The sequence below is a fragment of the Hippoglossus stenolepis genome, chromosome 8, assembly GCF_022539355.2.
Source record: "Hippoglossus stenolepis isolate QCI-W04-F060 chromosome 8, HSTE1.2, whole genome shotgun sequence".
Classification (NCBI taxonomy): domain Eukaryota; kingdom Metazoa; phylum Chordata; class Actinopteri; order Pleuronectiformes; family Pleuronectidae; genus Hippoglossus; species Hippoglossus stenolepis.
Genome location: NC_061490.1, coordinates 8,212,856 through 8,230,063, shown reverse-complemented (window position 1 = coordinate 8,230,063; position 17,208 = coordinate 8,212,856). Strand labels below are relative to the sequence as shown.

General features: G+C 41.4%; 2 protein-coding genes across 2 annotated transcripts in view; both read left to right on the top strand.

Moving 5' to 3' along the window:
* The first annotated feature begins 1,956 nt into the window (after positions 1–1,956).
* On the top strand, positions 1,957–10,227 carry fbl (fibrillarin). Its single transcript, XM_035164576.2, has 9 exons — positions 1,957–2,114; positions 4,182–4,310; positions 4,572–4,712; positions 5,024–5,118; positions 5,295–5,465; positions 5,771–5,903; positions 6,985–7,097; positions 8,040–8,185; positions 9,165–10,227. Exons 1-9 carry the CDS (start codon positions 2,105–2,107, stop codon positions 9,187–9,189), a joined length of 963 nt encoding a protein of 320 aa, XP_035020467.1. The 5' UTR covers positions 1,957–2,104; the 3' UTR covers positions 9,190–10,227.
* Positions 10,228–10,682: 455 nt separating this feature from the next.
* The window catches only part of dyrk1b (dual-specificity tyrosine-(Y)-phosphorylation regulated kinase 1B), a 54,214-nt gene continuing 47,688 nt past the window's right edge, over positions 10,683–17,208 (top strand). Inside the window, exon 1 of the mRNA XM_035164567.2 lies at positions 10,683–11,395. The gene's annotated coding sequence lies outside the window, so the exon portion shown is untranslated. The remainder of the gene's footprint in view (positions 11,396–17,208) is intronic.

The window sequence follows — 17,208 nt, the reverse complement described above, 5'->3', positions numbered from 1 at the left end:
AATGTTACCCACTCAGCTGTACCTCACAATATAAAGCTGCTTTCAGACATGCGCTGAACTCCAGAGACCCTCCGGACATTCTCAAACACACACCACAGCATATTCCTCATTCCTTGTATGTGAAAACCTACCTGGCAATACACCTTGATTCTGATTCCAGAAGAGCATCCACCCATCTGATCATTTATTAGTTTATTCAGCTGAGCTACTGGTAATTTTATGGGCCATGTGGTGGATAGAGCTGGTCAAAGCCCCAACAGTTTCCTTTGCTTGGACTCTGCAGCCGTCTTGTTTGCTCTGAGATAAGGAACATCGAGGCGCTGCCTTGACCTTCTGCAGGAGATTTGGTGCTGCTTGTTCGGGCTTGAGAAAATGGTCTGTCATGTAAGCTTTCAGTGGATACTTGGGTACTCAGGGGTCGAGGGAAATTAAATTTGTGACAAAATAAAATTTGATTTGAATGTGGATTCATCCGTTTTCATCACCAGGCCATCAGGCTTCTTAACACATGGTCAATTCACATCCAACAATCCTCTGCATATCTGTTTATCTCTGGAAAATGTGCAATAACTTATACTTACATAGGCCTATTCCCATACAGTTTACAGTTGTCACTTTGGTTTCACACTTCCTTGAATGTTACACTTGTATCCTTGAATGTATTGTTTTACATTATTGTATTTTACTTTTTTTTAATATATATATATATTAAACTCTTTAGCTGTTTTATTTAAATTAAATTTTGGTTTTAATTGGACTACTGAGCTGACTTGTCCTTATCGTCCACACTTTTAATTGTACTATTGACCCTGTGTTAACTTACACGTAACAAAAACTTTTAACTAACAAATTCTTTACCATTTGCAAAGGAACATTAAAGCTTTTTTACTCTTGTAAGAACTGATGAAAATAAAGTTAAGATCATTTTCAGAGCAGCCATTTTGAGTTTAAATAGTAGGTAAGGCTGTTACTAAAGCTCTGAACCTTCAGTAATGCCAACACTTATGTTTACCTACTATATCAAAATGGCTGCTGTGAAAAAGATGTTTTCAAGGAGTCAGATCTGGGTCCTAAGAGTCACATTTACTGGTAGATTAATGTAAACATTTCTTAACTCTACTGGCCTCTTTAAAAATACAAGATAACCTATTTGATGGAACCACATTAATGTCCTTTAGCCAGGTAATACAATAATATAAAATTTAAAAAACAGTTTTTTCCCCCCATTATTTACTAATAAGGGATTTGTCAGGAGAGACACAACACTATTCTGAAATCACAGAGACATCTTTTCTTTTTACAAGCAGGTTAATCCATAAGTTTTTTTAATATTATGCTATAAAAAAGTATGGTAATAGTGGTACCCTTCATTTGAAGCAATTATTGGAAAAGGAAGTGAATGTAGACATCACAGATGAGCAGTGGGATGGTGTTTGTAATAAGAGAAAGTGTCTGTAATAAAAGAAATTCATCTTAGGACACATATCTCCTTCACAATGCCATAGGTTTGATACTTTATAAAGAATTTCTGCTACCACAAATGTTGTATTGTTTTACATTTTGTAATGACTGGGTTGTCTTACCTGTAATTGACTGTGTTTGTGAACCAAGTGTCTTTTGTTTTGTTTGTATTGTCCTATTTAGAAAATTGAAACACATTTTTTGAAAGTAGTTATTTCTCTTTCTGTGCTCTGTTGTGTGATCTTCAAATTGAAGATTAATTATTTTAAATTAAATAAACCCAATCGTTTGTTATTGTCTGCTTTTATTTTTTCACTTTAACTTGTAACAATGATCATGATGATTATGATCACTATAGTGAATCCTGTTGTTGTCTGTGGAGGGCGGTGTTGTGCTTTACAGTTTACAGCATGTCGGATATTCATTTGAATAAGAAGAAAGTGAATAAGAGTTGCACTCCAGTCCAGAAGGTGGCGGTACAGTGTAGATGGGTTGTTTGCTGTCCCCTAATAACAGCAGCAAAAGAAGAGCCCCGCACATGTGGTCCTGCTCATACTCACAGTGAGTGTGATCAGAGCGAGTCGGAGTCCGAAGACAGAAGAGTTGAGTGAACAGCGCTGGTTCAACCCGTCACATCTGAAACATGAGGCCAGGTACAGTACGAACATGTCGGGGGTTATTATCTTCACGTCCTGTCGCGCTGTGCCGCCCCGGGTCTCCGGTCAGAAGTTGTGTCCGTGCGGCCTACACCGCCACGCTGCTGCCTGAACCTCACCGAGCCGCCCGCATGTGAGGGAAGCAGCCGCCGGGGAAGCTTTATCTCGTTAGCTCCGTCACATGTGATATAAAAGATGGTGGTCGTCGAGTTGAAGTAGCGAGTTACCGTGAAGCAGCGACGCGCCGCGCACACGTGTTGAGTTTCACCCACCACGGTTAGTGCGACACAAGCAGAGCGCGCAACATGGAGTCACCTCGTGTGTTTGAGGCTGAGTTCTCCTGCAGTTATTCACAACGAGGCTTTGGACCAGTCACGGTCCCGCTCACGTGAGCCCGGAGCGGAGCCGGGTCCGTGTTCTACCCGCTGACACGGCGAGAGGCTCCGTGTGTACACGAGGCGGAGGACCCCGGAAGAATCGTGGTGCCGTGGCCACACGTGGTGTTTACACAAACTAGTGAAACTCATGTTAAACAGCAGCGATCGGTCTATAACAGTGAGCATTGAGAGGCAGATACAATGTGGTCATGGCCGCCACCTGAGATAAAGCAGAGCAATGCGGCCCCTGAGTTTTTTTTAAATGGAGCCAAGGGGCCGTCCCGCAGGGGCCACGTGTGTCGGTTCACGTTGTAATCTGTGTACGTTTCAGTCCTACACACTGCTACCTTTCACACGAGTGGCCTCCACATTAAATAACCGCCCTCCTGCTGGTCGTGTGTGCCCGTGTCATGGGTACATTGGTAGTATTTTCACCCCCAGTACCACTATGTCCAGTTTGGTGTCGTGCTGTTCCACAATGTTTAATGGCCTGTATAAACAGTACTTTTCTAGTCTTGATGACTCAGAGTGCTTTACAGCAGAGTTATTGCCATTCACACACATTCATACAGTGCCTCTATCATCTACCTCCATGGATGGTGCAGATGCCTCACATCTTTGAGTTGTTTACAAGCAGAGGAGGAAACTCTTCCTGACTCACTTTCCTCTTGGTGGAGATTAACGTCAGATTCTTCTTTTGACCAAACAACCAACCTTAAAAAATGAATTTCGACTCAAAAAGCAATGCAGAAACACCCCATTAAACAGCACAGCTCTCATCCAGTGTAGCATTCAGAATGCTGATCGGTATAATATTCAAAGTTTCAGTAGTTGAGTAAAATAACCTGAAACTGAGAACGTTTTCATTAGTGTAGAATGAGCCCTTCACATGTCTGCCATGTTTCTACAAATGCACAGAACTCCCAAACACTGGCTCCCAAAGGCCTTTCATGTTTTTCTATTTTATTAAGTCGATTGCAGTGTGTAATGTCACCACAAGATGTCAGTACATTCCACACACTGATCCTTCTCAGTGTACTGGAAACTTAAGATTTCACATCTGTATTTAGAAGGGCACAGCAGCAACTTTACTCCTGTGAGTGGAATATAGTTAGTGGCAGAGAAAGAAGTTTCAAGATTCCAATTTACCTCAGCGTTGCATGGTAGCTTGGAGTTAGTCCTTTTATTTACAGAGATGCACTTTATTGATCACAAGGTGGAAATAATCATGCTACAGCAGACTGGGGACGTCGATAGAAATACAAAAATGGAGCTACCAAGTGGAATACTTAATACTACAAATATTTAATGCATCAACGGCGTTGTCCATAATAAGTCAGGAAAATAAAGGTGTGTGTGTGTGCAATACATTTAAGTTGCTGATCAAAGATGATAACAGCATAGAGGGGAGAGACAGGGTTTTTGGAAGATGTATTTTGCTACATGACCAAGGAAAGTTTCATTTTGGCTTGTTTTATGATATCTTCCCTCTTAACCATCCAGCAATGTAAGAGAATAACAAAAAGACCAATCAGTTTTTACTTCATATGTTTATCTGGTAGCTCCCACATACTAGTTTCAATAGGTGCACAGTAGCTCCGGTGGGTACATGCATAGGCTCTGTAAATAACCTCCTGATGTGCAAATTCCGCTAACATGGTTCTGCTGGCTGTGTTTTCCCCCCCAGGATTCAGTCCTCGTGGCGATCGAGGAGGAAGAGGAGGACGTGGTGGTAGAGGTGGATTCGGTGACCGAGGGGGATTCGGTGACCGAGGAGGATTTGGAGGACGAGGGGGATTCAGAGGAGGAAGAGGAGGTGAGGCCGTTGGGGTGGTTTTAAACATTATTGTGTGTATTATCACATTATGCACATTGTTATAGTTATTATGGTATTAAATGTGGTGTAAAAGCAGCTTCCTCAGTGATTTAAGATTAGTTAATCATTAGAGAACACATGTATAAAGTTGGTGTACATCAGACTGAAATGACAGAGCTTTGTCTCATAGGCAATCACCGTATCACTATGATCTCAGAAAATATGGATCTGACTTTCTCAACTCGCATGTCTGTTTTTCAGGTAGTTTCAGGTCCCCGGAAGGTGGAGGATTTCGGGGGAGAGGTGGTGGAAGAGGTGCAGGGAGAGGAGGACCAAGGGGCGGCGGCCGAGGGGGCTTTGGAGCAGGGAGGAAGGTCTTGGTTGAGCCACACAGACATGAAGGTTTGTATTACACTTTTTTAGAGATTGTTCTGGATTATTATTTGTTGTTGCTTGGATTAGGTGTTTAGTCGCCAACTTTCAGGCTGAGATTAGGTTCACTGGCCTTTATTCCTTTGTGGGAATTGATATTGTATTAGAAATTAATGCTGAACTCTACCTGTAGATAATCTATAGATACACTGCTGTCCCTTTTCTGTTTGTGGAATTGCTTTCTGGCTAAATAGATAAACCAACAAGTATTGTTCAATAGACACTGACTCTCTCTCTGTCTCTCTCTGTGTGTGTGTGTGTGTGTGTGTGTGTACACTCAGGTGTGTTTATCAGCAGAGGGAAGGAAGATGCTCTGGTGACCAAGAACATGGTTGTGGGAGAGTCTGTGTACGGAGAGAAGAGGATCAGTGTGGAGGTAAGGTTTTGATTGACAGCAGCACAGTGCCTAGGTAATGGATGTCATACACTGATAATGCGTTAGATTCTTAATAGCTGACCTCTGCTGCACTGCATATAAAACTTTGTGTTAAATAATGGGTAAAATATCTGTCAATGTCTACGACTGTAACGCTCGGATTCATTCTGTTTCAGGAAGGAGAGACGAAGATTGAGTACAGAGCCTGGAATCCGTTCCGCTCCAAGCTGGCAGCAGCCATCTTGGGAGGAGTGGACCAGATCCATATCAAGCCTGGATCAAAGGTCATGTACCTGGGAGCAGCCTCTGGCACCACAGTGTCCCACGTTTCTGACATTGTTGGACCGGTGAGTACTGTATGCTCAGTGGATCATCACGTAAAATGACCTAATTAGTACAGAGTAGTACGACACAAAGCTAGACAACATACCAATGTTACTGCTATAATACCACACATGTCCTTTATTACACTTTACAGTTTTCACATGTATAAAATTGGGCGTAACTAATAGAATCTGAAGATAAAGACGAAAGCCCAGTTAAAGCAATGTTGTCATTAAGCTGAGACTCGCATGAATGTCATGATATTTTCCCAGAGTAAGTGCATACAAGCTTTTGGTTACATTGGTCACTTTTGCCTTGTGTATTACAGGAAGGACTAGTCTACGCTGTGGAGTTTTCCCATCGATCAGGTCGTGACCTTCTCAATGTTGCAAAGAAACGCACCAACATCATTCCGATCATCGAAGATGCTCGGCATCCACACAAATACCGCATGTTAGTTGGTAGGTACCCCTGAGCCGCATAGGATGAGTTGTCATGGTGTCACCACATCCTCAGAGGTGTTAGGTGTTCCTCTAGTTCAGTCTGTGAGTCCTCGATTTTAAATTGAAGGAAGACTGACTTCATTATCATGTCAAAGCAAATGTAAGCCTCTGTTGGTCCTTTCATCAGAACGTGAGGTTCTGGATGCTAATCTGTTACAACTACACTCCAAGATGTTTTGAATTGGTTTAACAGTGTTTGAGCAGTCAGAAACATACAATGTGAGACATCAGATACACTCAGGTTGTTGAATGAGACTTGAGAAAGCTATGTTCATCTTTACACCCCTCTTTTACATTATTTGTTAGTACATGTCATTGTAGGTTTTGAGGGGTACGAAAAAGTTTTTCATTATCTTTTGAAACAGGCAAAAAAGCAAACTGATAAGGGTTTTATTTACATGCAGGTATTAAAAATACTTCTGTGATAAATATAACCATGATTTTATTAAATATACACTGAAATGGTATTTTTTGTTTTACATTATCCTGTCACACGTGCACATATTTGTACCTCTATACAGTCTGCTGACACAACACAAACAGCAGCATGACAGTCCATTTGTTTACATGAGTTGGTGACACTGAAAGCTTCAGTTTACTCTACTGACAATCTGTTAAGTTAAAAAAAAAAGTTGACCTGTGTTGTATTTGAAGTGTGTACACTCGACAAGGTGACTATCTAGTAAATCAAATGTTTTTTCACCAGGTTACCTCAGAACTCTTTGCTGTTAACTATGTTTAATCAGTTTTATTGTTTGCTTCTCAAATACTTTTTTAATGATACTTAAAATTGATAGTGTTCTTACTAAATCCATTGCTGGGCCATGAAGTGTTGGAATAACATTTTCTGTAGTGAATGACCTACATAATTCACACATGAACTTGTCATGTAGCTTAATACATCTGCTTATTCACAATGGACAGTGAAGAGAAGGAGAATGCAGCCATCAGGCTTCTCTCCAACATCTGAAGTCACAGTGATGCTGTGTATGCACAAACTCATGCTCTCTCTCTCTCGCTCTCTTTGCTCTCTCTTTAGGCATGGTAGATGTGATTTTTGCTGATGTTGCCCAGCCTGACCAGACAAGGATTGTTGCTTTGAATGCTCACAACTTCCTCAAGAACGGAGGACACTTCGTTATCTCCATCAAGGTACAGCTATGACTGCCCTGACAGATGGAGGCTCTCCATCCTTCAGCACATTAAGTCCAACCTCCAGTTAGCATGTGTTAAATTCATTATTTGACAGTTAACGCCTGATATGTTTATAAAATCACAGTTAGGCTGCCTATCACAATCAGAAGTTTATGTATTTATCTGCTGGATAAAGTAATATATTTTCAGATGGTCTCTTTTAACTCAGTTTGCTCCAGGTACACTGTTTAAGAAAAAAACATGAAAAGCATCACTGAATGAGAATAACAATGCGCATTCTCACAGTATCTCCTGCAAGTCATGTGGACATTGTCACAGAAACTTCAAACTCTGTTCCACGCAGTTTGGCATCAAATTAACGTAAATGTCACATATGGTTCTTTTCCCTGAAATTATCCTCAGGGTCCATACACAAATGTCTGAGTCAGATACTCAAGATATTTTACATAGCTTCTCGTAAAATATCAGCGAGCCAATGTTTGAATACAGCAGGAAAGACTCACAGCTAGCAAAATGGTGTGTTGACGTTTCTAGTATGCAACAGATGCAAAACTGAAAGAATCTTTTCGGATGAAATAGAGAAGACGTGTAGCAGAAGATGCAGATTAAGATTTTGATTTAGCGAAACAATGAGATTTGAGAGACTTTGGTGATAAGGGTCAATGCCAGTGTTGACATGCTGTAAACAAAACCACAACAGAATTCATGTTATGTCCTGGTTACTGCATTCTCTAATTAGGCGCCTCTAAACTCTGGAAAATGTCTAGACTCTATTTTTTGGGGTACTGGTGTCTGAAAATGGCTAGAATCTGTTAAAGAAATGAGTAGACACAGTCCCCTCCCTTCCCCAGCTGTGGATTAGGCTGATAATATAATTTCATGTACAAGTGTTCCCTGAATGTTTTGTCAACTGTGTGAACTGTTTATTTCTTACTACAGGCCAACTGTATAGACTCGACAGCAGCTCCAGAGGCAGTGTTTGCCTCAGAGGTGAAGAAGATGAGCTCTGAGAACATGAAACCACAGGAGCAGCTCACACTGGAGCCCTATGAGAGGGACCATGCTGTGGTGGTGGGCATCTACAGGTATGCCAACATACCACCCCCCCTTTACAGAGTCACTCACACTGATACAGATTGTGTAAAAAAAACAAACCTGACTACTTTTCCCATCTGTCCTGTTCCTGAAATTATTGATTAATATTCATATATATTTTGCTCTTAACTAGTTTAGAGGTAGAACTTCGATATGGTGTTTAACCCTATGAACATCTATGACTTCCTCAGTTAGAGGTCCACAGTTAAATTGTTAGTCTTCATACATTTTTAGGTTTATCATAAGTATTTCACTCTTCTCAGGCCAGCGTTGCCAAACACTTTACTCCATCTGGTGGACTGTTCAAAAGTCTGCATTCACAGTCAAAATGGTTTAATACATTAACTGACTATACTGTTTACAAATGTATGGTCAAAATTCAAATTTAGGCACCCAAATAATAAATTTACTTTAGTGCCACCAGGTTGATAATTTGTATAGGTTGGGCCATCATTTCTATTGTTAGAAATAATGGCCCAGTTTATCTAAATGATTTAATCCTGAACATTTGATCTGGAGGTAGGAGTGAGTACACCAGGGATGTCATTGTTCAATTGTATTTGCATAGCGTCAGATCAAAAAAATACATTGAACTAAAGGCACTTAACCCAGCTGGGTTGAGATGATGATTTTCGAATTCATCTTTTTTTCTCTACCAAATACCTTTGTCCATTCTTGGAATTGGTGTCCAACCTGAAATGATCTTCTACAGTAGTGCAGTATGTTTGGGAAGCCCAGCAGTGCAGGAGAAATGGCAGACCCGTGTAGGATTTAAATCAGGACACAGTGGGTTACACATTGATATGGTGAATTTAGAACAACATGGACATTGTGCTGAGGTTTAGCAGTTTCCCTTCCCACTAATGTTCCTATAGTCGAGTTGTGGTGACAGGCTGAGACATTCATCCAGACCCTCAGTTCCTGCAATGTTTCATGTATTAACATGCTCTTCTTTCTCTCTCTCTTTAGACCTCCATCTAAACAGAAGAAATGAAGTGGAAATGGATTCCCATTTTCAACCACCACCTACTTTAGTATCGTCTGTCTGTCGCCCCCACCTCTCCACCTGGCCTCCTCTCCACCTGTAGATTTCTGAACTTGAAAGTATGACTAGCACTCAGGGTAAAATTGATCTGGCTTTCTTTTTTTAAATCCGACGACAGTTTAATGACCACCCGATCCACGGCTGGAGTTGCATTAAATGACCTTTTGTTACAGTTAGGCCTCTGAGTTGGTTGCCAGATTGGAGCAAGTCATTTGTAATACATGTCTGAAAACGCATAAATGTTCACCTGTACATTTGTTATGCACATGTGCTCAGGTCTGTGTTCAGGAAGATTTCAAAGTAAATGAAGCAGTCAAGTATTGTGTGTGTGTGTGTGTGTGTGTGTGTATATACACAGCCTTCACCAGCTGCTGCCCTGAGAAATATTTCAACTGATTCGGTAAACATCAATCTGAAATGCTTTGTCAAGACTTCTACTGTATGTAGGTAGATACACAAGTTTTCATAACTACTTGGTTAGTGTTTTTATTTCACTACCTCTTTGTTTCTCTGTGCTCCTGGTCCTTTTCTTACTGTATTGTCTTTTCTTTGAATGTTTTCCCATTTCCTTGCTCTGCTAATGTAGAGCACATTGCTGGATGTACCATGCATTCACACATCACATACCCCAGATAGCAGTGTTTTCATTGTATAAGTCATCTGTTCAAACTTCTTTAGGGTAAAATATACTTCTTAATTTGTTGTGTACCCCCGGTGTGGAGAGTTTCAGGTCGGGACAATTTGTAGGCAAAGAACCATTAATGCTGATGAGTTTAGTGGTGAGGTGGTAAACTGACCCCGTGTGCCTGTGTACAAATATAGAAAGTGACTTTCACTCTGACTTGTAATTTGAAACTTGTATAACTTTTGTGTTTGCAAAGTAAGAAGCAGAATGGTTGTAGATATTTTACAACAAATTATGCTTGAAACTTTATTTGTCATAACCAACAATTTTGTTTTAATAAAATGTTTTTTTTTTAATTATAATCTTTGATCGAACCCTTCCTTACACACGTGTTAGCCATGTAACGGTGCTCACGGTGACAGCAGAGACTTCCACGCGGGATGCGTTTTAGTTCAGGGACCAACACTCGATGACATGAGGCCAGATGTGCTGCACTGGAGACTAAACCCAGAGTTACATAGGCTACATCAGCAGCAGCTGCCCGTAAGAGAGCAAGCATGTTCCCCTCAGTGTTAACACAGCCAGCCCGAGAAAACAAACTGCTTTTCTCCTTCAGTTTTCTACACAAATGCTTCGAATACGTGTTCGCGTAGTTTGTGCTTCATGTGAAATAATGTTGGTGACCACAATTAAACCAGAGCACTAACTTTCGGGAATAACTTGCGTGACTGTCCGCGGTGGATTTGTTTTGGCAGCCATTTTGTGGGAAATTTCTCTGGAGCGCGCTGGGCCGTACTTGCCTGGTGTCGGGAGTGCGCTCTCAATGCAGCCCCTCTCTCCTTTGACCGATATTACCATCACGGAGGGGCTGGCCGGCACAGAGCTAGCTGGAGCCGTGTGTGCTAAAATACGTCAAGTTTCTCCATTGCTCCCGCTGACACTGTCCATCGGCTGGCCGCTGCCCGCCAAGCAGCCTGCAGTGTGCGGACTGTCTTCAAATTCCAATGGCAGAGTTTTATTAGACAGCTAGCATGCTAGCTAACAGCTAGCTGGCTAAGGTTAGCATCTTTCCTCTAAATTAATTTAAAAACAAAACGAGCTCGTAAAGGCAGCTGACCCACGCTGCTGCTGAACCGTGGTGTCGTGTGTATTTGAGCATCAATCTCGAACAAGTGAATCAAGTCTGCTGAACAAGAAGAAGACTCGAGCGTGAGGTGCCCGTGGTTGAGGCGGCGAGCTGCCCACCTCCCCTCAGGCACGGCTAGCTGTGCTGCGCCGGTGATCGGTTCCCATCGACTACCCGCTCTCTGAGCTCAGGAGAATAACGCTTTTTTTTTTTCCTGGAAACTAATCTCATCGGGGGGGCTTCCTTTTTTTTATATCGTCTAACAATCCTGCACCATCATATTTGGATTTCTGCTGTGGAAGGACGACTGACCCGGGGGAGGGGGCTCGGTTCGTGCGGACAGAGGGAAATAGGGGTTCCGAATATGGCTGCTACGCGGAACCTGGTTCGACACACCGCCTGAGGTAAGACATAAGACGACCGGCGTTGTCCTTTCTTTCAAATACCATATGTGCATTTGCGGCTGGTTGGTTCTTGTCGGTAATATGTGTGCATTGACAGTCAAAGAGAAGCAACAGTGCTTGGTAGCGTGATGTTGCCTCTTCGCTACGTTATTCGCCCCTGTCACCGGCCTCGTGTCACCATTCCGCTGCCGCTGCTTGTTAATGGGTTAGGGGCTTGCTTCAGTCATAGAGGTGGGTTAACATTGTCGGGCCACGCTGAACCAGTAAGCCTCGGCTACAGCTGAGATGTGCATTATGATGATGGACGACACAAGCCAATTCAGTAGCAGGCAATGTCCTCCAAGTCCGGTTACCAGCCCCTGTCCTTCTCCCCAAGCCTGTATCTGAGGGGGTTTTAACCATCTAACGTGTCGACTACAGGGCTGGTCGGTGCAATGATCGATGCCATCAGTGTGCGTGTATCTGGGCAAGTTTCATTAGCAGCGGCATCGCGACCTGCCCTGAGTGAACGCACGGCACCATAAAGACTGGGAGAGGATGCCGGCTGAACAAAACGGAGGGAGAGACGGGGGGATGAATGGATGCGGTGCTACCCTCCGGTATATGCGGTTATATCCCGCATGTGGCGTGTGGATGGCGATGACTTTAGGTGTCAGCGGCAAACCAGCAACCCCCGACTGTCCTCTGTAGATCTGCAGCATTTCATCTGCTGTGGCAGCTAACGGTAGCCACTAGCTTAGCTACCGCATCAGCCCCAGCCCCTACCCTGCCCTCTAGTATAGAGGGACACAGGCGCTCAGGTGCCGGGAGATGACTGCTCCTCGGCCGGGAACACGACCACGAAGAGAGCAGAGCTGACGAGGAACCATGACTTGACATCTCTCTGTTTGCCTACGGGTGTTAGTGGCCCTCTCTCTGAGCAGAAGATGCTGTGGTCTGAAATTGTTGGCCATTTAAATAAGAGGTTTGTCATAGATGCTGTGCCCCACTCCTCCCTCCCCACCCACCTCGCCGAAGTTAGGTTGCTGTTTTTCTCAAAATGTCTCAGAATGGACATCTCCCACCAGCCACTTCAGCTTTACCTCATTTTTATTCATTTTTTTAGATTTGTCTTCTCAAATCACGCCTTGCTAATATTCAACCACTAGTGTGCATGGCTGTTTCATTTCGTCATTCATCCAATCAAGCAAAAAGGCCACACACAGGCCATGGTGGAAAATTTCTGATGAGAGGAAGGTGCACATTTCCTCAGATCGAAGCTTCTGTCCGAGGTCTCACAGACCACCGAAGATGTGCTTCCTCTATATGTGAGGTTAGAGTGGAAGCAGACCAAGAATCGAGGTAATTCCAATTGTGCTACACAGGTCTCCAGCAATATTGTTTGTGTCATGTCACAGTAGATACAGTGAATCCATTCAGTTTGTGCTGACCGCCCGTTAAGAGGCTGAGCTCTGTTCCTCATGAAACCTGTTCCAGCTGAACCTGATGCTAAGCTACAGTCAGCCACTAGTAGGTATAAATGTGAAAAGCACCTGATCGTAGCTGGCGGATTAGCCTCTTTTCCACGGCTCTGTCAATGTGTCACAGCCATTTAACCATCATCACCACCATGAGCATGTATGTAAGCTGAGATTTCTGTGATAACATTTACCATCTGTGGCAGTCATCATATATTAAAACGGGACAGAAGGCATCAAATAAGTGACTGTAACAGTCTTGGACTTAATTAAATTTGAATGTACAATTAATGAATGTCCCGGTGTTGCAATACTGCTGCATAATGCCACAATGTGCACTAAGCACAAAAAGGACTTAAATTTCTGTCTTTTGGATCAAAGAATGGGTGCACGGTCCGGGCACATAGGAGTGGCTTTATCAGTGTTCTTTTTCACTGCAAGATAATACCTCATCCCACAGACCCTACCCTAATGTTAAGTAATTCTTTTGGCTTGCTTTGATGGAGTGGTTTTCCAGTCTGTGTCTTTTGGCCACAAACAGCCAATGGACTTCCCTGACTGACAGCAGCTGTGGCAACACTCTCAGACCGTGTGTGTGACAGCCTTAACACAAATTCAACACTTAGTCGACTCTGATAGACCAACTCCAGACCCTACCAGGAAGTCAAGTAACACTATGTTCCCCCATCGTCTTATTCATCTTGGGATTACAATATGGTTACTCAAGATGAAACTTCACACTTAAGGGGCTGCATCTTTTCTTAAGCCTCTGCCATGTAGTGCCAGTGGTGTAGTGTTTTTTTCCTGCATTCATATCCCCTAATAATACCTCATAATACAAATAAATTGCAGCACTCACCATATTTCATCTGGAAATTTGGGTTTTGGGCTAACTACGGTATGTGGAGAACATCAGCACAACCATGTTCAGGATTTTCTCTTCTTAAAGTAATACAACAACCAAAATGCATTTTTGAGGATGAAACACTCCCTGTCAAAGGTGGGTGTGGAAAATTCCGCATGTTCCAGAATGTTTCCTTTAATTTTTATGTACATGTACTCATTCAAACAAGTACTTTTTTGAATATACATTTTAAAAGTATAAGGAGAATTACAACTGCTCCTAATAACAGAGTCTAAATTACATGTACTAAACGCATAACCTTAACAATATGGCAGATGCATGTTACAAATAGAATAATATGTGTGTGTTAATTGCATTGTAAACTGATTGTGTTACACTGACTTATATCAACCAAAACTGTTAATCAATGCCTCAGTAATTAATTGCATTAGTTTTTATATTAAATTAGATTGGAATCATTAGTTTGGACAGAGTTTTGCAAAACTGTAATACAATATGTATCACAAAGTACAATTTGACAGAATTGGTTGGTGCTTTCTGCAGAGCCCTGCATTGAGGATGATACAAATGTTTTTTTGTTATGAATTGTTCTCATTATTTAATTGATTATTTGATTACTGTTCAGTGTAAAAAATGTCAGAAAACTCTGGAAATTGCCATTAAAAATGACAGATGTCAACAGTAGCAGATTGGATCAGCTACAACTAATGCAATGTAATTCTGTAATGGCTTAAATGAAACATTTGTCTGGTCTCTTGTTAATATTGGTATTGTTGATTATTTTCTTGATTAGATGATTCTTTTTTTTTTTGTGTTTTAAAATGTCTAAAAATTGAGAAAACACCAATTAACATTTCTTAGAGCCCAAGGTGATGTCATCAATTGGTTGTTTTCCCCAGCCAGCAGTTCACTACAAAAAATATTTTTGTTGAAAAAAAAAAAAAAAATACAAGCATCACATCCTGACAATTGAGAAACTGAAACCAGCTGATTGGTATTATTTTCATTTAGGATTATCTGATGAAGAAGGACCTTGACTCCTTAGAAATGTATCCCCTTGGATTAGTTAACCAGAGAGTCAAACAATATATGTTATATTTAGCATGGATATTGTTTAGATCAGGCTGTCATTGACTGCTAAATTGATCATGAGATAAGATTGGCCAGGAGCGGTGTGGTTTGCCTTGGCTTAACTATTTTGTGAGAAATTATAGCACAATGTATTGTTTTGTAGAAAAAGCAAGAGAAATATTGTCCAATAAATAAACGGCCTCTGTTCGGTACAGATGAGGCATAGGCACAGTTGTCCACTTCAATAATCAGTTTTAGTTACATTAGTTTAGACATGAATTAATTTGCTTTGTTGGTGTTTCCTGACATATCAGTCAAATTAGCATGAGCTTCTGGAAACCATCTCACAACCTTAATTCCACCTTTTTACCAACACAAACTGGGATGCAAATAAGTGTGCAGAGTGCTTTTTCTGAAAGAGGGACCATTACACTCACAATGATATAACCAGTAGCCACCTGTTTTTTAAGTGATTTCTTTGCCATTTTTCCTGATTAATGACAGGAGAAACAGGAAATTCAGCCCAGGCTTGAATCAAACCCAGGCCACTGAGTTGTAAGAACTCAATCTTACAAGGTGAGCTACTGACGGTGCCCACAAGTTCAAAGATACCTGGCATCACAATCCAACTGTCAAAGTAACTAACTTTGCCAGCTGTCATCTACTGTAAAGGTGAATATTAGTGCAAGCGCCTGTGCGAAGTGGCTACTTCAATGTTTCAAATGACATGCTATCTTTGAGCTTGACAAATGATAGGCATAGTCCTTTACATTGATTCAAGGCATAAGTATGAATTGGCTTGAAGAGTTGCAGTAAGGTTGCCTCAAGGAGTTATTGTCAGAGTCACCAGACAAATGATCAACTGATGCAGTTAATGACCTTTTTATAAAGGTAATTACCTTTTATGCTACTCTTCTCTTTGCCTGGGTGCAGTACTGTCTCTAAATATGTCAGGCAGCCAATCCAATCTGCACTGTTTCTGCCTTCCTTGTCCAAAGGATTTGGATTCAATAAGTGGAACTATAATGGATTTTAATTTAGTACGATGCATGTTGCAAGGGCTAGATGGCAGCACATGGAGCACGGGTATATCTAAATTATCTGCACTTAACTGTTACAGCTAGCTCTCAACTCCTTTGCTCAAGAATATTTGTGGCAGCATTTTATATTTTTATTTAATGTTTTAGGTTTTGTCATATAAATCATCAAGTTACATAAATTATGTTGATATTTCAGAATCAGTTATCATTGAAAAAAAAATATGATGGTATAGTCTGCAATTTGTCAGTTGGCAGATATCTTGCCATAGTGGACCATAGTAAAGAACAATTTAATATCTCAGGCTCTATTATGCCAATATGAGAAATCAAAGAGCAAGCCTGTTTTATGGCAAATTAGATTTATGATTTTTACATCAATGATTGGGTATTTACAAAGTCTCCTCCTGGTTTTTAAAGAGACTGACAGGGCCAATTAAAACTTAATGAACTTTGGATGGTCTACCAATGCAGTGGTCTACCGGTATTTTTCCCGGTATGGCAGATGGCTAGTCTGAATATTTACAATATTCACACAGAGGGTATTTTCCTCAGCCATTCTTCTGCGTTTGTATGTGTCTCATATCTTTTCAAACTTTGGTGATTGTTAAAATCCGTTTAAACTGCACTACACCATTTCAGCCCAGATTGAAACCCTGACACTACAAGTCAGTCATTATGCTGTTCCAGCCTTTTTGTTTGGGGACGTATTCTCTATCTAGACCTCTATTAATTGAATACTCCTACTCTAAACTGATCACTCTCCTAGACCCTAATGGTCTGTTTTCCTCACAGAGACAGTAGAAGAGTCTGCTGAAATCTGCACAGTGTGCACAGCTAGCTAGTGTTCACTAGTGTAGCTGGCAGTTAGGGACAGACTGAACAAGGGAGAATGTCCAAGCTGTTCAGTTGACTGATGAGTTTAACACCTTTTGCCAAACAAAACGAGTGCACATTATGGCTTTGAGATATGACCAAATCTCATATCTTGATAGAGCTCATTACCTATCCAGATAATGATACATATTGTTACTTACTTACCTTTTCTCGACCACGTAAAGTGTGTCACAATCACTCTCCATGTTTAAATTGCTTCAATGCATATTTCCTGCCCACAACCATGCCATGTGAAAGAAGTCTTGTGTAAATCACAAAAGATATGGCTGTAAAATGATTGTGACGCAACTAGAGAAATAATAGGGAATAATATGAAACAGACATTTTCCATTGTCATATGATTATATATGTATGTTATATTGCACCTCCCTAGTGCAGCTCGGTGTGCAGAATCTCTTTTCAGCCTGTCCCCCTAGCAGAAGTAACTCTTACATTTACGAGAACACAGCTAGAGACAGCTAATTATCTCTAGTCTGGAAGTCACAG